General features: G+C 43.1%; 1 protein-coding gene across 1 annotated transcript; it reads right to left on the reverse strand.

The window, feature by feature from the left end:
- Nucleotides 1-264: 264 nt before the first annotated feature.
- LGI2 (leucine rich repeat LGI family member 2) lies at nucleotides 265-19498 on the reverse strand. Its single transcript, XM_027642917.1, has 8 exons — nucleotides 19320-19498; nucleotides 19152-19223; nucleotides 16170-16241; nucleotides 12940-13011; nucleotides 12353-12424; nucleotides 11096-11265; nucleotides 6377-6541; nucleotides 265-3808 (listed from the first exon to the last, which is right to left on the reverse strand). The coding sequence occupies exons 1-8, from the start codon at nucleotides 19496-19498 to the stop codon at nucleotides 2991-2993; spliced, it is 1620 nt and encodes a 539-aa protein (XP_027498718.1). The 3' UTR covers nucleotides 265-2990.
- Between the last annotated feature and the right edge of the window lie 227 nt (nucleotides 19499-19725).

Below are 19725 nucleotides of genomic sequence, written 5' to 3' on the forward strand. Positions count from 1 at the left end.
TTCTGTTTTCTTTTCTCACTGTCTTGATGGTCTAACAGTTGCAACAAATTATGGATATGTATATTTTATTTACTATTCAAACCAATTTCTATTACAGAATATAGGTCATGGAGACAATCCTGCTGTTGCATTTGGAAAGGCAGAAAGTATTTTCGATGATTAGTGATTTCTGTTGTTATGGCTGCATCCTGCAGCTTTTCCTTGGGAGCAGGAAGAGCAGACCAAGGCTCTTTTTGAGATCCTGCCTTTGTTTAATCCTGTGCAAAGTACTGTAACCTTTTCTTTATCAACTGGTGCTTTTTGTCCTCCCTCTTAGCTTCTTTGACCTCCTGTACATGAACTCAGCAGAGCAGGCAGGCCAGTGTCTGACTCCAGGCTCTTCCTTGGGCCATGAGGGATGCTGAGCTGGGCTTTCTGACCAATCAACAGAGCCACTCAGCAGAAGCAGCAACCTGCCAGCAGAATTTATTTCCCTCACTCTCTTCTCCTGGTCCCGTGTGAATGAGCTACACTCCTGTGGATCACTTTATCCTCTTTATTAAGCCAGTCTCTGCAGAGACCATTTTAATTTAATTCAACTTGATAGCCAAGTCTCAAAATCCCCTTGGCTCTTGAAAGAGTACAATCTACTGGTGTTCAATACACAAGCCCTTTTCCACCATCCTCTTGCTACCCTTCAAGTTAAAAATGCCAGGATCCAATTTCTCTAAACCAGCCTTCCACTCTGATGCCCTTTGCTGACTGACTGGTACTCATAGTGAGCCCTAAAAGCAAATGCTGGTGCACTGAGAAATGCCCGCCTTGTCAGAATATCTAATTCTATTTAAACTTGCATGCTCAACAGAAAAGCAACACGAAATGCTTTCCCACAACACAGGTTAAATAAACACTGCTTGCCAGCCATATCCACTTTAAAATGTAAACTGGTAACATGGTAAGAAGTTGCATTCCCTGGCAGGGAATCTCTTTGTTTTGTTTCTTAATCCTAGGAGAAGTATTGCTAAAACATACTGCAAATGGTTTGTTTGCATCTACTGGTCTGATTGAACCACTGGGACTGACACTGCATTGGGATTTGGAGGGCAGCGCTCGATACTTCAGAGGGCTGGATGGGCTAGGATGCCAGTGTAGTTAAAAACAAAACCAGGTTGAGCACCTCTGTAGGAAAAAAAAATAGCAGGTAATTTAGGAACAGAATGAGTTATGTCTCTGACATAATAACTCACTAATAACTTTATTTCATAGCAGAGAGGCAAAAGTTGGGGAGGACTGTAATATCCCAGGTCACTTGTAGGTTATGACTCCTCACGGGAGCCCTTACACATAATCTCCTTCTGCAGCATACTTCATGCCTTGGATATCAGAAAGCCTATGAGAACATCTCTATTTGTGATAATAGGCCATGTTTCACATGTCCAGGGGGAAAATGTGAAGCTCATTCAGCAGAGGGACAGTAAAATAGTCCTGAGTATGAAGGAATAAAGGACAGTTTCTTTTGCTCCACCTGCTATAAGCAAAGCCTCCCTATAATCCAAGGCAGCAGCGCAGCAGCGAGACACAATGAAACAACCCAGAATGCTAAGTGGTATGAAAACTTAAAGAAACATATTTGTAATTGAACAGACAAGATCTCCAATACACAATTTTGTTGGACCAGGATGGTGAAGGGCCTTTCCAGGACAACAGCCCCTTCTGTTATCCTGAGAGAGACTCTGTGTGCCAGGACTGCCCTATTTAGGATGACTGAATGCCTTGGTCTGCAACCACCCAAACCACTAAAGAAGCACAGTCTGTCCACATCCTCCTGTTTAACCTTCAATGAATTGGCAATCTGGCAAAAAGCTGGACCCACCAAGTGGAAATCCTTCTCGGAGGCAGGGTCAGCTCTAGCCTGAAACAGCTCCAACTGCCTTGGTTTCAAATGACTTGGTAATACTGAAGTCACAGTTAGAGTTGAGACAGAAGGAGGATTCCCCAAATACAGCTTGTGATGACCCAAACCTGAATTTATTGCTTGTGAGCTGTGCTGGGGGGGAGAACACTAGAGAATAAATCATCTCACTGCGCACAGATGAGCTACAACATGGAGTGCGTAAATGTACATATGTGTTTCAGGCTAAGCTTAAGGTTTGCCTTCTGGAATGAGAGGTCACAACAGAATAACATGTTAAAACACCCAGAATCTATTGGGATCATCAGGAAAAGTATAAATTAGGGCAGAGTGAATTAGGATGGATTTCTGGAATACCTATTAAAACAGAGAGTGGATTCGTTCATGGCATCATGCAGACCTCTGGTATTTTCTGTCTGTATTAACTGGTTAAGACCTTGTAGTCTGAAAGTGACACACTCTTCTTTTCCTGGCTACCCAGTTACTGTGGGCTGGGCTACCTGTTATGCACATTTTAATGCTGAAAAAGTGAATAATGGAAGAAAAATGGCAATTGATTTTGACTTACTCTTCAGTCTACAATGAATTAAAATGATGCTTCAGATTTACTACAAACCACAAAGGCAGACCTCAAGAAACCAAAATAAAATGTATTCTGGAATGTTCCTGTTTGTTTTTACAATTCATCAATAACCATGAAGAACTGGCTCTAGTATTAAAATCATTACTAACATGTTAGTTTAGGAGTCAAGATAATTTCTATGCTTCGTATGGCTTACTCTTCACTTTCTTTTAGGAGATGTTCAATTCAAGGTAGTTTTCTGAACAAAATTTAGATCATTCTCTTAGATGTCAATATTAATCCTAATGCACTGCACTGCTCTTTGAATGAGTGCAGATTGCAAAATGTCTTGGAAAAAGGATAAAATGGACATGTCATGCAGTAAACAAGTAAAGGCAGTCCCTGATTAATATGCAAGTTTGAAAAGTTCAGAAAATGTCATCATAGTCCACAGGTGCACCCTGATTTTGGAAAGGTCTCTTTTTGTTTATTTTGTGTATAAATGTCATTCTACATAAATTTCACTCCAGCAGCTTTTCATGAACTCAAGTCAATGGTGATATGCTCAAATATTTGAGTGTTTCCTTTAAAACTAGAGGCAAAGAAAAAATCTCTTCGATCTGTTGACACAGCTGTGAAAGATCGTGGTGCTTGCACATAGATTTCTTTAAATAATCTGAATATCTTCTTTTCACCATCCCACTGGTAAATCTGGGAGAAGGTATAGTCACTTCCCAAGGCTAGGTAGTAATTGTTCTTGAAGGAGAAAGGCTGCAGTGTCATGGCTCCTCGGGATGGAAGAGCCTGTATCTCCACAAACTGTTTGCTATTCCATTTCATAACTCTGGAGTCACCAATGAATCTCGTGAGTGTGATGTACAGGTTATCTTGCATCCTGAAACTCTTCACAGCCAGGACGTCTTCCATGTTGGGGATTTCACTGTGTGGGACAAACTTTTTGGAGACTTTGTTCCATTGGAGTATAATGGGAACCTGGGCACGGCTTGAGAGAATTAAATGTGATTTCCCATCTATATCGAGAAACTCAGCATCAGTGTCCCTGAACCACTCATGAAGGGACTGATACGAATAAAATCCTTTGTTATTCCACTTGTACACTGTTGACAAACCTGCTTTAGAGCTATCTGCTATGACAAAAAACATTTCACTGTCTATCTCAAAAAGCTCTATGTCATTTGGCTTGGAAATTCGAGATACTTCAATATCCTGGAATTTGACAAACTTTGTCCAGCTTTCATCATACTTGTAAATGTGTGAGCCACCAAAGAGCTGTGCCACCACCACAAAGACTTGGTCGCCAACAAGAATGGCTTTACATCCCACTATAGACTGACCTATTGACCAAAGGAAAAAAAAAAGGCATGTATATTATCACAGTACAAAGCACCCTTTAAGCCCCAGAGAGATTATCAAATCAGCCCTCCCCTTTTTTAAACTTTCACCATCTCATAATTTGGTCTTCTGTTACATGCCATCACAGTTTCTTTTCGTGCATTTTTCTTCCCAATAACTGGAGAGATGACTTCAAATGTCACACCCTGCAAAGTATGCAAGTATTATATATCGTAAAATGCTAATTCCTTTTTATCCACAATACTTTTTACTTCTCTGTTTGTTCAAACACACAGCCCCTAATATCCAAAATAACTATTTAAGATAAATTTTATTATTTCAAAATAACAAAGAGTTGTTGCCTTGCTGCCAATCAGAAATCCAAAATTCTCTTATTCTTGGAATGTCTGTCTTTCCAGCTTAACTAGAAGAATGAAATATCGCATATTTTTCTTGCTCCAGAAGAGTTGGAGTCAGCTTTTTTCCTACTGTAAATAGAAATATTGATGCATCTTGTGGGTATATCATCTGACAGCAGGATGAAAAAGATAAATCTAACTCTGTTGTTTCTGTTAGGTATTCCTGATATTATGTTAAAATAGAAATATTTAGGAATATTGCAGTTGCCAGATTAGATCAGATCAGGTTATGGTCTGTTTTGAGAATGTCAAGTTACACTATACAAGAATCATATCAAAAAAAGTAACCACCAGACTATTATGACAGATTTTGTTGGAAGAAGAGAGGAATTCCTCTCTGAAGCACACAGTTTAAGTAGAACTGTAGCTGCACAAGTTCCTGATGTTTGCCTGGTCAGTCACAACAGGAGACTTGTCCTGATTCCTCTCCTGTGCCTTTACTTAAGGCTTTCACAGCTGGCCTAGAATGACCAGCTACCCACTCACTGTGGGAGCACTGTGAGTCCCTTCATCTCAAATACCACAAGGTATCTGTGGTGCAGGCGTGAATGCTTGAGCTGATCATCCAGGCTCCTTCTGGTCTACCCTAGTCAAAATTAACTCTAGAAGAGCTTTCAGCTGTCTCCTGTCTCCTCTTGCAGAGGACAGCAACGTCTTTCTCTGCATGTTCACTATAAAGGCAACCTTGACAACTAGCTCAGCTCCATAAGCCCATGTTGTAAATGCCTAAATTTAGATATCCGAATGCCAAGCATACAGATAGTAATGGAATTCCCTGTGGAGCACATAGCTGGCTCCAGAGCTCTACAAACATTCTTCAGGCTCTGCAAGAGGCTCCTCATGGACCTGTGTCCATCTCTTGCTCATGTACATTTCAGAGCTCAGGCCTTCCAGGAACATGGGATGGTTGTTTGAAAAACAAGCCTGAGCACACACTCTGGGTGTGGAGCTAGGACTCGAGTCCCTGGCAGAAATGTCTCATGATCAAGTGATTCACAGGAAGGTGAAATATGCCTGGACGGCAGCTGTCTTTGCAAATGACTCAAACTTTCAAGCTCAATTCCAGAGTTTTTTAGACTCAGCTAGCTATCTCTGGGCTGTTGACTTCTCAATTTATATCCACTGGTACATATTTCACGCTAATCTACCAAAACACGACAAAACCCAAAAGTGCAACATTTTTCATTTCCAACATTTCCTGGCAGAGGGGTAGGATCTCGAAAACTTTTGTTAGTGACACTCACAGCTGATCTGAGGAGGTAAGTGTTTGTTGCCTTTGTAGAATTCAACACCAGATAAGGACACAGCATACTCCTTGTTTCCCAAAATGTAAGGTAAATAATAATCTATCACACATAACAAGGAACAGGAGGGAAGGATGCTCCATGACAAATTTAACTCCCAAGCCTTCAGAACCACTAGCTTGAAGCAGCTGGGAAATCAGGCAGTGGATAACAGCTCTAAAGACTCTGTCCCTGCTGTCATGGTGTGACTGAGCACAATGAGTGTTGGTTAGGGACAGAACAGTTGTTAGAAAATCAGCTTTAGAACATCACCTGGCATTCACATGAGCTTTTTCTTTGATCAGTAGTCTGTCCAGGATGCTAATTGAGCATGTTTTTAAATTGAAAGTAAACATGGAAGCTTTACAGCACATCTCTTTGGGTAACAAGCACAGCTGAAATATTTCTATGCCCTCTTCAGCTGGGTTCCTGGCCAACCCACCCTAAAAGCATCCTTCAGACCTATTTTTTTCTACATGCAATAGAGTATTTTTATATTCTGTTTTACAGGCACTTTGGCAAGAGTGAGTGCTCCTTCAGCTTCTACTTTGACTTGCTGTGTGATTGAGGCAGTGAGTGCTAAGCTGGGCCACGCTGTAACATTCACAGCAAGTGTTTGTGCCTTCAGAACAATTTACAAGATCAGACAAAAAAAGCCCAGTTTATGTGCTACAGTGAAGTTAAATGTGCATGTATTAACAAGATACAATGCTCCGTGGACTCACTCATGTCCAGACATCCCACACTTTGATTGGCCAAATTCAACAGGGATTCAGGACAAAACCTAATAAACTGGTCCCACCTATGAATCTCATCCTTGTGAAATGCCAACAGTTCATCAATGACTGGAATTCCAGTGTTCATATACCTGTGATATTGTCGTAACTCCTGAAATTCATTTCAATGTGATCCCACTCCAGCACCATGCAGTTCTCCATGCTGGGCTGTGCAATGGCTACAAACACATCATTCTTTGAGTTGAACGTATCCACTGAAACGGACTGGTAGGGCAAAATCTGATGAACAACAAAATCTAGAAATATACATTTACAACAGTTAGGTTACATCCTTGCTGGACACACAGAGTAAGTGGTAGCTGATTATAATGATTTACACTGAAAAATGACTGAAATACTCTGGATTTTGTATAACACTAGAATGGAAGTGTCAATGCTTATATTAGGCATGCAGCAACAGGGGAAAGTGTCTCCTGCTTCAGGTATCATAAACTGTCCTAGGAAAATATAGTTGCCAAGGAGATCAAATAGGTAAATAGTGAAAGAAATCAGATTTTCCCGCTAGGCTGGCTACTATCAATGCAATCAGGATATCGAGAGAAAAGCCTCTTTTCCTACAGCTGGAAGTGGCTTTCTTACCAAGCAAAATGGCCTTGCCAGAATCATTTTGATGCTGAGAGATGAAAACTACCAGCTGAAGTCCAATAACTTCTTAAGTCATGCAAATTTAATCACTAGCAATTTGTGATATGCTAAATCAGACAGAAAGTGAAATGATATCTGAAGTTTGTCTGGGGATAACCCCATTTCATCTAGACCATAGACAAAGTGGTGTAATCAAAATTCAGTTAACACAAAGTTTTATGGGGCATTGTAATGTAGTTTAGGCATCAAATACAACCAACCTGAGAATTACTATCCAGTGGAAAACTTATCCTAGACTGAGCAATTGGAGCAAAAAAAGTCACCCTGGTGTAAGTCAGCAGTCAGCACAGAGCCAATCTGGGTCAAAGCAAGGAGACTGGGGTCTGAATTTGATCTTTGATCTGACAGCTGGGCAATGTCATCGTCATTAGGAAAAAACCCACGGTATAGCAGACCTGGCAAAGAAAAGCCAGCACTTGAGACTAGAATGGGGCGAGATGCCTGTGTTGAAGTAATGTATGCACAGAGATACATAGAAAAAGAAAGGCATCTTCTGCTATGATGGCATTTCTCTGCAGAACCACACACTACTCTGTTTTAAGCTCTATTTGCTACATGCCTTCATCACACACTCCTATGCTGGAAGGGCCTGAGCATCTAGGGATTTTGGTGAAATGGTAATTAAGTCCTCACTCGACTCCCTTATTTTGGTGCATTATGAAATAATTGCTTCTGAATGAAGAACCCTCTGTTTCTGCATGCTTGAAAGCCTTGCCCTTGAGGAGTTACACTTCTGGAGAATAAAGATAGATGACTACCATTAAACAAACAGAGCAGATTCTACAGCTGCGAAAGAAATGACAGTCCTCATTCTTCGAGGGACTGTTATAAATAGAGCTTGGGCTTGGTTCATAAATGCTGTTAGGCAAACAGGAAAGTTATCTTCATTCCCACTGAGAAACTAAAAGGACTGGAGAAAACTGACACCAAAGTATGTAGAAAGTAAAATTAACTGACCAATCATGAAAGATAGATAAAGGATAGAACAATAGCAGATAGAGTCACAGAAAATAAAAAAAAATCTTTAAATCTTGAGAAAAAAAAACCAAAACAATAAAAAACTAATCCTGAAAAAGACATGTCTTGAAGTCTGAACAGTTGTGAAACACTTCGGAGAACTCTGTGAATTGAAACAAACCAATCTGTATGTAAAAATAGCTAGCAAAATCAGTTATAATCAGTAAAAACCACTATTTTTAGCACCTTCTGGAAATACCAGACTCTAATGTAGAACAGGGTTACACCGTAAAAAGATGCTGCCACATCAGGCTTGCCAAAAATTTAGGCTTTCGGGGCTTGCTTTAGTTCTACATGCCTTGCTTTAATGCTAGACAGAGCTAGTACAGTAAATACATGATTGAGGGGGCTCTTTTCCAACATTTTTCTCTTTTAAGCTGGATCCCCTGCATGGGAGAGGGAAGAGGATGCAGCCCCCACTTTCCCCATGTGCTGCAGTCCTTCTCTCCCACTCCATACATAGTTTTGCTCTCCCTGTCTCAAGACGTGGTTTTCATGCTGGTTTTTGCTGGCTGAGGCTGGGGTGGTCCCCTTGTCCTCCAGTCACTCACTCTGCCTCTGCTCCCTCTGCAGTTGAACTGGCATGAGGAGTTCATGGATGAGGGACCCAACACTTATATTGGGCTGATTTCTCTTCCGGCAGACCCTGCTCTAGCTGATCCCAGCACACAGGAGCATGGATGCTGGCAGAGGAGAGAATGCAGGTAGGACGCTGGAGGACACTAAGGAAAAGTGGCAGTGATGATATGTTTGGGCAGCAGCTTCTAAACTGCATCCTGTGAATTGGTCACACTCTCCTCACATCCCTTCTTCCCTGCAGTGGAAACTTCTACTCCAGGTGAGGCTACCCACGACCTGGGTGTGCACCAGGGAGCATTAACTATCCCTTCCATTCTCCCAGCACAGGAGATTTCCAGCACAGGAGCACTTACGGAGCAGGTACCTATTAATTTGCAACCTACCTCCCTTCTAGCCAGTGGGGAAAGACAGGACCACCTCCAGAAGGCAGTCCCAGTTAGTTAAAGAAAGGAGAAAACAAGCTTCCAAAGCTCAGTGAGATGATCCCTGCCTGCAGGTCTGGGCAAAGGGGTGCTTACAGCCACAGCACAGCCCCCTAACACACTGTTGTGGGAGAAAGACAAGAAACGAAGTGAAATGGCTTAACCTGCTTCCATGATGCAAGCACTGAGAAATGGAGAAGACAGATGTTATCACAAAAAGAGTTAAATGTGCAGATCACCAACACTGAATCACTTTCTCTGTGAAGAAGCAACAGGACCATTTTGTTCTTTGTCTTTCTTTCTGTTTAAATTTGGCAGTACCTCTTTTCATCTCTCCTCCTGTTACCATTGTAGCAGTTCAGCTGATGCAATGAACTGACTGAGCCGACAAGATGCACAATTTATCAAGCAAACTGCTTTGTTACCACATCCTACATCCAGTCTTACTTGACAGAGAGTACTGGAGACCAGAAATGATGGAAAGTCTGATCCCACCTGGCAAAGGAGGGAAACACTAAAGTCTAACACGAATGAAAGAGGTTTGTAGAGCCCTTCCTGTCACTGACTGGGAAAGGAAAATACACCTACAGCATATGTTGTTTTACTTCAGAATATGGTATAAGCCTGAGCCTCTGACTAATCAATCCTCAAGCACTGAATATGGGATCCCTTTGGAGCTGGGGGAGGCAATGGCAGAGAAGGAAAAAGCAGCAGTGGCTTGATATCGCAGAGCATGAGGGTCATACACAACAGTGTGTGACAGCTCTGTGCTGTGCTGTGGAAGCACTTCTCCAGTGGCATTTGAACAAATATTCAGCTGGGCAATTCTAGCCCCATAGAACACTTTCAGACCCCAAAAACTCTACAGCACATGAAATTAGATTTGTGCTTGGTGTAATTTCCCTTAGAGCACACGAAGTGACAAATGTTAAGGGTGAAATTTGCCTGTAACAACTTCATAGTTTCTAGGTAGGAAAAGGTGAAAGAGGGGAGGTAGGTCAGTATAGGTCTGAGGATCAGTATGGCTTGTTCTTGCACATTGTTGGTGCTTTTAAACCAGACTGCAACGAAATAAAGCCTGCTTTTACTTTGTACTGTTGCCTCTCAGTGATTTGGCAGACATGGGAATGTAACTGTGGTACCATTCTAAGCTTCATTGCTCTCCTGTGCTTGACATCCTTATATGCAGCAGATTATTGCACTTTACCTCTGCTGCTGTTCTGTCATAATTTTGAATTCTGAGTTCATTCTCTTTTCCTTCACACATTGCCATGGAATTACCTTTCATACCTTTTCCTGAAACTTTGTTTCACATTACTAGTAATCAACTTTTCTGTTATCTTTTAATAATGATGACTGACTCGATGACAGATGAGAACTCAAACATCTCTGATATTACGGTGTAGAAAAAAGGCAGAGTGCTGACATTCTATACATAAAAGGTGAAAAACAATACTCGCAGCTGATATTTTCAGTTATATGATGTGACTACATTTAAAGATAGGTAACTGCAGCTATTTGGTCATAAAATATAAGCATAATCACATGCAACTTTCTCTTCATTTCCTTCAGCATGCTTTACATTACCTAAAAAAAATGAAGATCCTAAACAGACAGTAGTCAGAGTATTATTGGACATTTCTCTCCAACTTAATGGAGTTCCATGAAGATCTGCTGGCACTATTGCCACCACATTTGATGCTAATAAGTCGTGGCTTATTAAATAAATAGAACAGATATAGCCACATTTTTGAACTTATTTTTATTGCTTTCTGTGAAATACTGAGATTTTGTGAAGCTCATCTGCCATAACTATATGGCTTTATTCCAGATAATAGAAAGCATTCTGTGATGAAAATTAAGCCACAAAGTGAGTCATAATCAAGTCTTTTGGAATACAAATTGTCAGAGCTCTTTTCCTATTATCACTTAATCCAAATAAAAACTCAGTACTTACTTCGGCTTTGAAATGTAATTTTCCCATTTTATACTTGTTCTAGTACTTGGATGTACTTTATATGTAACCCTTTCCTCCCCCCAGGTCATGCTCACAGAACGAAAGGGTATAGTCTAAATGTCTGATATTTAACCATTTGTAGTGTGCTTAGAAATATACATTCTGAATACCTGTAGTGATGCATTCATAATCAAAACTTGTCACATCATTTAACTTCTTATCCTGATATTCTGCTGGACCAATACACAGGACATCAGAAACAGTGGAATTTGTCATCTTTAACCACAAAAACAACCACTTGGCTTTGCAGTCACACTCAAATTTATTTCCCCTTAAATCTCTAAAAAACACACAGAAATAAACATATTTGAAAAGGTTGATAGCAATATGAGTACTACAGAACTGTTATCACCTTGACATGCTGAATTTCAAAATATCTGAGTATCCTTGAATTGTTCTGAACTGAGAACAGGGAAGTCTCTTAAGTTTTATTTGGACTCTTAATATGGGCTCTCCTTCACTGAGTTTTTTTGAAAAATTGCTACAGTCTACTCTCACTTATAACCATAGTAATAGAACACTGTGATTCATGTGTAAAGTTAATTTTTGGTAAACTTCTATAGGATTAGGACTGTAATGTAAATAAATCCTGACAGTCAGGCTGTCTGCTGCAAGCCTCCTTCACACCACCTACCACTGACACGGATAAACCCATTCCTTCACTAAGCTGTTCCAGTACTGCTGGTTGACTGAGTGGTCTTGCCAGCACCATTTCTGAGTTACATTAAAATGCAGATGTAAGGCTTGTATTGTTTAAGTTGCTACCGATGTAGAGTCAATTTAACCTCCCTCTACTAATGTATGTGCAATTTCAACATTGTACTTGTTCTTTGATCCCTTGGTAAATTTTGTGGCTTACAATTATACTTTGCTGTTGGGGAAAGCCAGGCCAAAAACAGGGGAAGCTCAGTTGTACAAGGAAACGCTGACAGTATATTAGCAATGTGCTACAACTGCACAAAACCAAGGAAAAACAGCTTTTTTTTTTTTAATTAATGCTTTTAATTAAAATAATCTCAGGGAATGCGTGCAATATTAACAGGGAAAACTGTTCAGAGAAACTGTAGCTTTAAAATTCATTGTCTCCCTTTCCCTAAAAAACAATTTACATGAAATATCAGAAGGAAGTACAATGACACAAGCTATATACGGCATCGTGAGGAGCAACAGTGATATAAGAAAAAGGAGTTACTTCAGAGGATTCTATCAAGTAAATAATTATGAAATGAAAAAAGGTAGAACAAAAAAATACACTTTCTTTTCTTCTGTGTAGTTACCAGATACAGCACCACACCCCCAGAAACCTAGAACAGAGAACAGCAGAGTGACAAAAGCAGGCATTCAATAGAAAGATTGTCATTACTTACAGTTCAATTAGAGAATCTAAATAACTGAAGACATCCTTTGGCAGGGCTTTGAGGTGGTTATTGGCCAAAGAACTGGAAAAGAAAGTTAGAGCTTAGTATCATTGCTAACTTTTTTCTGGTGGCTCTTACCAAATCTGAGCTCACTCACAGGTTGTTAATTATCTGATACTGTCCTGCCACTGGCATTGTTAGTAGTTATCAGGAACAGGTGTTAGTTATTCCCATTCAAGAATGGGGATTGCTCGAAGATCACAGAAAAGTAAAATATTTAAAGCTTTTTTATTGCCGCAATGCAAATGTAGCACACAGAGCAATAAGTGAGATGCTGAAAAGAAGCAGCAATGTTAGTCACGGTGTGGCGGCCGTACCGGTGCAGCACTGGGGGTACCAGCTGCACCCCACCCCAACGTGCTGCAGTGCTGCCTGAGCAGGAACTGCTTTAAGGCCAGTTCTTAATTTATGAAAGGCACATTGTTGACAGAAGGAGGAAGCAGACACACAGAGGGAAGAGAAGGTTTCAGTGTAGTGGTTCCCCAGAGGAGTTTCATTCAAGTAGGAATTACTCTATCAAGTCTTAAACAACTTACAGGTGAGTCAGGTCTCGAAGGCCACGAAATGCATTTCTTGAAATGGTTTCAATTTTGTTTCCTTCAATGAATCTAGGGGGGGAAAAAGTATTTTAAAATACTTTAATTAACATTATTATTAGCATCACTAGTGCTTTAAGCTATGGTTGCCAAACTCAGCAGGTTCCTGGGCAGCTCCTTTAGACTGAAAGGTAGGAAGTCTCAGTGGAGCTGCTCACTTTCCCTTATCCTCTTTCCTTGGGCAGACTGCAAGGAACGATGTAAGTACCAGGCAGCACAAGGGACAACACATAACAAAAAACATCCAGCAGAAAAAGAACAAAGTGAACAAGGCAAAAAAAAATATTCCTCCTGGTAATCCTCTTGGGATGTGTTGTGTGAGGCAAGAGAACTGCACAGAAGGGACTCCTGAGATGGGCTTTAGAAGCTGAAGTCCTACCTTCCCCTCACAAATCACCTGCCTTTTAAAACCATGGGGCAGCACAGAGGTGCTAGGGCTGCTCGGGCTGCAGACCAACACTGATTGGGAGCTCCCGTGGCTGCATGCACAGTGCCACCTCCACACCCACACAGCTGTGACTGGAGCTGCAGACATTCAATGCCTGCATAAACGGCACGACCACTGCCTTGGTTTTGTTCCGGCTGCCGCAGTTCAGCTCTCTCCAGCTGGGACATCACCTCTGCAGGGTGCCCAGCTGCACACCAGTCATGGCCCCGTGGGCTGGGGGAATAATGACAGGCACATATCGATTCCAGAAGCACGCTGCTCCTCCTGACTGCATGTCAGCATTTAAAGAAAGAGCTGATATTTGAGCATCTTGACCCCTAAGCACTTAAGGACGCATCCCTAAATACACCATCAGCCCAGCAAAGCGATTGCAGCCAGGTGGTCATCAAGATATTGCTTGGTACAGCTGTACCTGGATGAAGACAACTGCACGCTGACTTTATAAAAGGTTTGATGAGATAAAAGCGCCTCCCTTCCTCCTATGCATCCTTTTTTTGCCTTCCAGAGAAGTTACAAGAAAAATGTGAGACAAGATCTCCTCTCTCAAGAGTCAAGATGGGAATGCAGGAGATGGCAAGTGCTCTTGGCTCGGCAGTTTAGATGTAGCCAAGATCCTTCACAAAGTTACTGGGACCCTGACTGGATGAGAAGGTGCTGTGTCTAGGTAGAAAGTGTCAGAAGAGGGTCGGCCATTACAAGGCTGTCTGGGGACATGAATTCAGTCTGCAGAGCAGAAAGCCACACTGCTTCCTGACACCTTCACTGGCATCTGGCATCTCTGCACAGCGCCAGCTCACCAGTCTGTGCAAATACATAAGGCTTCACTGCAAATAGCACAGCAAGATGATGCAAATTTGGGCTCAGTAATTTGCCGGATTCATGAGTCACCAAAGTTGGTCTCCAAGAGGTGCTACTCTGGGAACACCACTCTGTTCACCAGCAAAGCTCCTGTCTTTATCAGACCTGTTTTACCCAGACTCTGAACACAGAGTCAATTAGTTTAAGAGTGCATTGAATGTCATTATCAGTGCCGCAAGTGCAGCAGGACACAGCTGGTGCTCCCCAGCTGCTCTTCATCCAGAGACTTTGCTTTGTACACAAAGACATTTCTCATTCTTGTTTGTCAGTGAGGTTTCCTTGTTCTCCATAAAGTCTGATCCCTGGTAACTAAGACACATGAGTTATGGAAGCTGTAATAGTCTTCCTGGCTGCGAGGCCAAAAAAACGAACCACAGAGAAAGGCTACTCACGGCCAGTTCCCAAAATGTGTAGGGTAGATTTGCTAGGAAGAGGAAGAGCTCTATGGACTTGGCTGGAAGGGCAACCACAACCAGTACCCAAGACCACTCATCCAGCTGCTAAAGTAATTTGAAACCATAAAGCTTTACCAATCTTCATGCTGCTCCCTGGCTTGCAGCTGGTGACTGGGGACAGCTGAGGAGAGTAGGATGTTTCTTTTGGACAGGGATCTGGCTGCAGTCACCAGTGCAATGGCCACAACTGCAGGAACAAGCTCATCAGCACTTGAAAGTAAGTAATTAATGATATAACATAAAAATGTTATTCTTCCTTTTCACAAACATACAGTAAATAATTCTTTTTCCTATAGACACAAGGAAAAGAGAATACTTAGATAACTTCCTATCTGAAAAATCCAGATGTAGCTGAATCATGGATTTTAGCATACACCATTTGCCATTATCCTCTATTTCTTGGTCTGCAAAATTCCATTGGTGGCTGCTCCACATGTATCAGACTATTAACCCTGAATATTTCTAACTTTAATACCTATTTGTCTGCAAGACTTTAGCAATAGTCAGTTTTATCAGCATTGGCCTGTCTTTAGAAAAGGACAAATGCTTTCCACAGCTACCTTTCAGAATGGAAAGGGGGGTGGAAAGAGGAATTTTTTTGAGGTTGTATTCATAGTTTCAAACACACCAGCTCATATCCAGTAACACAGAGAAATGCCAGTCCTTTGGAGTACAAAGGGAAGACAACCTTGTAGCAGGGTTAATACTTTTTTTTAAAAGAAAGTATTTAAAAGAACTAAAAATAAACAAAAAATAAGGATCAGGAAATGAAAGTAATGTAGGAAATTAAAGCAATGTAAAAAATGTAAGTGAACTATGTAAACTAAAGGAGATTCAAATAAATTTAAATAATAATATAAACAATCACAATAATTTATGTTGTATGACATATATTTATCTGTTTATGTATTTATAATTAATATACAAACATAAATGACATGGGCATTAAATGGGATATCAGAAAAAAGGAGAAGTTGGAGAAGAAAGCTGGGGGAAGAGAAAGAGGATGGTAATCAAGGTTGCTCTGGGCAGTACACGAATACTCTGCAATTCCTCTTCAGGCTGCCTGCAGGTCAGGACAGGCTTTCCCACCTCTTGTCTGAGGTTCAAATCCCCTTGGCAGTGATGACACTGTTCTGGAAAGCCAAGACAAGCTCTTGCTAACAATGCCTTTTTGATGTGCTGTAATTGCACAGAGACACCTTGCATTCATGGCATCTTTTAACAATGCACTGTAACCTTTGAAAGATCATGAGCCACCGTAAAGAACATTCGCACAGGAGTGAAACATAAATCCTTCATCTCCCCTGCTCTTGGGAATCACCGTAAAGACCAAGACTCCACAGCAGGAGCCTTGGCAACTTATCAAAATATCTTTATTTATAGGGGACATAAAGTACCAAACTTACAGGTATTCTAGATGGAAGAGACCAGCAAAGGCATCATCTCGTATAATAGTGAAGGAGTTGGAGTTCAGCAAGCTGAAAATGGAGAGCAGGCATTAGGAAAGCACATTAAAACCTGACACACTGGATTACGCCTATTGTGTTTATTGCCCATGACCAAACTAATCTTACTGACTTGAGCCCATATTGCCCCACCAATGCAGCACACATAAAATATTGTGGAATGGTCTATTAAAAAAAAAAAATCAAAGGCATAATGTGATGGCAGTTAATGTCCACTACTCTCCAGGAAAATACTTGTTGTGCCACTGACCTTGACTAAATGCAACCTGGTCCTCAATTCTGTGGTCCCCTGAGCAGGACAAGCCATTATGAGATGGCAGGTCTGCTGAGTGTGGACGCCAGTTGTTTACCACCCCTCCTGCCCCAGCAACAACTTTTAAGATCATCTCAGCACCAATCATAAGCTCAAAAGCACCAGCACCAGCTCTCATCTATGCAGTTGCAGTGGGTCAGTGCTCACTTATTCTGTGCTCCCAGGGAGATGCTCCAAGCCTGACCTGCAGATGGGGTACAGCCCACGGTATGGGAGGACAGCACCCAGTTTCTCAGCTGGAAACAGAGACATACCCAAACCACCAGAGATGGAGAGTCCTGCTATCCTGATAAAGCAAAGCCCTGTGTTCGCAGGTGGTGTGGAGGAGCAGTGGTGCTGCCTCCTCCAGGTACTGCCTTGCCCTCCTCCTGTGTGAAATTCAGGGGCAAAACATATTAGAGCTGCACCAGAGTGGCTGTCACCTGAGCCAGGACAAGGTAATCGGGGAGAAGGATGCTACAGGAGCTTTGTCAGCAAAGTTCCTTCCTTGTTGTATCAAAGTACAACAGTGGACTATTTCCAGTGTTGGTGTTCAAAGGCATAGAGAGTAATTTCCTTTCAAGAAAATAGCAAAACTTCTTATTCAGTATAAAAAATGAACACTACTCAAAAGAAATAATTTTTGGAAAATCTAAGAATTTTTTGCTATGAATGAACATGTCTGCACTAATCGCTTTATTAGAGCAACTTATTAATCCTCTTTCTCTATGGTTTTAGGCATTTCACTAAAATTAATTTAGAAGACTAATGAACATGAAATGCAAACTTTCCCTGTGGTCCTTGGATAGTATGCTAATGCTAGACAAATGCTCCTTAAATTATCCCAAAGAAATCTGACAAAGATGCAGACTGCCATCAAAAATAAATCCTTGCGTTACTATTTTACCATGACTACTGCCACAGAAGACATTGTCCTGAGGTGCCCAAGTCCTCAATTATGCATGCAGCTCTTTTGCCATTTAATCATTATTTTTTCTCATGTTTAAGGAAATAGTCACAAATTACACTAACTGACAGAATTTGTCAGGGCCCAAGGCAGTCACAACGGTGACAAAACCCTCTCACTGCCACATCTGACTTACCACATAAAGTGACATGACTTCTGACTTCCTCAACAACTGACCTCTGTCCACCATTCCCCTCACTCCAACATCTCCTCCTGGAAATCTACTACAGCTAAGGAAAAGGGACAACTTTCTTCTGCTCTTCCTGCCTCTTCCTAATACCACCATCCAAAAAAAGCCGGATTTCCCCCATTTCTTATTTTCCACCCACAGTTTCTCTTTACTTACCCTAGGATTCCTCCCTTTCTTTCCCAGATGGCACAGCTGTTTGTTTGCCCCCATTCACCCACGGGCAAAGTCCTCCTGCCCTCTGCTCAGGGCTCTGTACTGATCCCCAAATCTCACAAAACCTTGGGTTTGGGACTGATGTCACAATAAAGGAGGTGACAGTTTCCACCCCTTGCTTTGCCCACTTCTCCCCAGCATTTTGCAAGGGATGCTGCTGCCCCTAGTAGTGAGATAGGCCTTTGAGTCAAACGAGTTGGGGTGCCCAAGGAGAGGAGGCTGGCCATCATGCTACCAGATGCCTTTAGGCACCTCTTGCTAAGACCAGTTTTAACATCTAACTCTGTGGAAAGCACTCAGCCTAGGTTTCTGGCAGGCTTCAGATCTTTTTGCTGAATTTTTCCTCGCAGTGTGTCTTTGCCTGGGGGGTAACCCAGTCTTTATGGGGTGGAGGGGGAGGCACAGAGAGTCTGCTTGGTATCCAGGCGTTCCTGGCAGCCTACACTGGGCTAGGCAGGGCACAGGCTGCAGCTCAGCTTCGCCGCAGACTACCAGAGAAACGAGTACCCAGGCTCCCCAGGGGGGTTGTACCGCAGTCTGTGTCTGTACCTTCCCTGCTACTGCCTCCCAGGACAGCTAAATTAAGCAAGCTTGGGTAAGCTCCTTGAGCTTCAGGCACGCACCTAACTACAACCTGAGCACTGCGAAGCAACTTGCCCGAGGACATGAACGAGGGAAGGTTGCAGAGTGCTGGAAGCAGGACCACTGTTTCCTGGGACAGTGGACCACTAGGTCAGAAGGCATCCAAGGGGCCACCCTCCAAACTGGATACTGAGGCAGAGTCATGCTGCAGACAACACCAGCACTTCACACACAGAGGCTTCCCTCTGAAGTGTGTCCCGGCAGCCTCTGCTTGCACCATCCTGCCTGCAACATCCGAAAGCCACTGTCAAACTCCCTGGCATAAAGTGAACAGGAGTTAGAGCCACCACATGACTCCAGAGAGGAAAACTCAGCCCTAAACTAATTAAAGCTGAAGATAAAAAAAGAGAAACTTAGGGCATCAGAAAACATTCTGCCCTACTTCAGTAGCTAAATACACATTTTACAAAGTAGTTTATGAGCGGAAAATGCATCCCTGTTATGAAACGGCGGCTACATCGGGGGGCTGCGCAAGCTGGGGATTTAGCTGTTACCTCTCTTTTTACAAGGGAAAAGGACTCTGTTTAGGAGGAACGGGGGGGCTCTATGCTTAAAGGGACTCTAGGAGAAACGGGCGAAGTGCTACTTGGCCGTAGTCCTTTCCAATGCCATACTTACAGCAGCTGCAGGGAGGGCAGGTGGGAAAACATCCTGTCCTTGACTTCGGAGAAGGTCCCGTTGACCAGGCTCCTGGAAAAAAGAGATGCTACCCATCAGGCGGGACCGCCCCGCACCCCTCCATCATCTCTCCTCCTCCTCCCGCGCCCCGCGTACCCCCGCACTCACAGGGAGCCCAGGCCGGCGGGCAGGCTGCGCGGCGCCCCCGCGGCCCCCACGCACAGCGCGGACTCCCGCCAGCAGCTGCAGGGCGGCCCGCAGCGCGGGGCCCTGCGCGGGGCGGCGGGCGGCGGCAGGACGAGCGCGGCGGTGCAGAGCGCGGACAGCAACCGCAGCGGCACCGCCATCCCGCACGGCCGCTGCCCGCCCGCCGCCTCCCGCCCGCGCCCTGACATCAGCGCGGCGCCGCCCCCGCTGCGGCGCCGGGACGCGGAGGGGGGGTCCCGGCGGGCGGGGCGAGGCGCGGCCGGGGACACCTTCGCCCTCCGCCTCCCGGCAAAGCGAGGGTGGCCCCCCGCTGGTGGCTCCCGAGTGATGCTACGCCAAAAAATGGGGGTGGAGAGCGCTGAGGTGC

The sequence above is a fragment of the Corapipo altera genome, unplaced genomic scaffold, assembly GCF_003945725.1.
Source record: "Corapipo altera isolate COAL_440 unplaced genomic scaffold, ASM394572v1 22, whole genome shotgun sequence".
In the NCBI taxonomy this organism is placed as follows: Eukaryota; Metazoa; Chordata; class Aves; order Passeriformes; family Pipridae; genus Corapipo; species Corapipo altera.

Coding starts and splice junctions, on each gene's coding strand:
- LGI2 (XM_027642917.1), bottom strand. CDS start 19,498: ATGGCGGTGCCGCTGCGGTTGCTGTCCGCGCTCTGCACCGCCGCGCTC. Junction 16,242..19,151: donor CTGCCCTCCCTGCAGCTGCT/GTAAGTATGGCA, acceptor CTCCATTTTCAG/CTTGCTGAACTCCAACTCCT. Junction 12,425..12,939: donor CTTCGAGACCTGACTCACCT/GTAAGTTGTTTA, acceptor TTTCTTTTCCAG/TTCTTTGGCCAATAACCACC.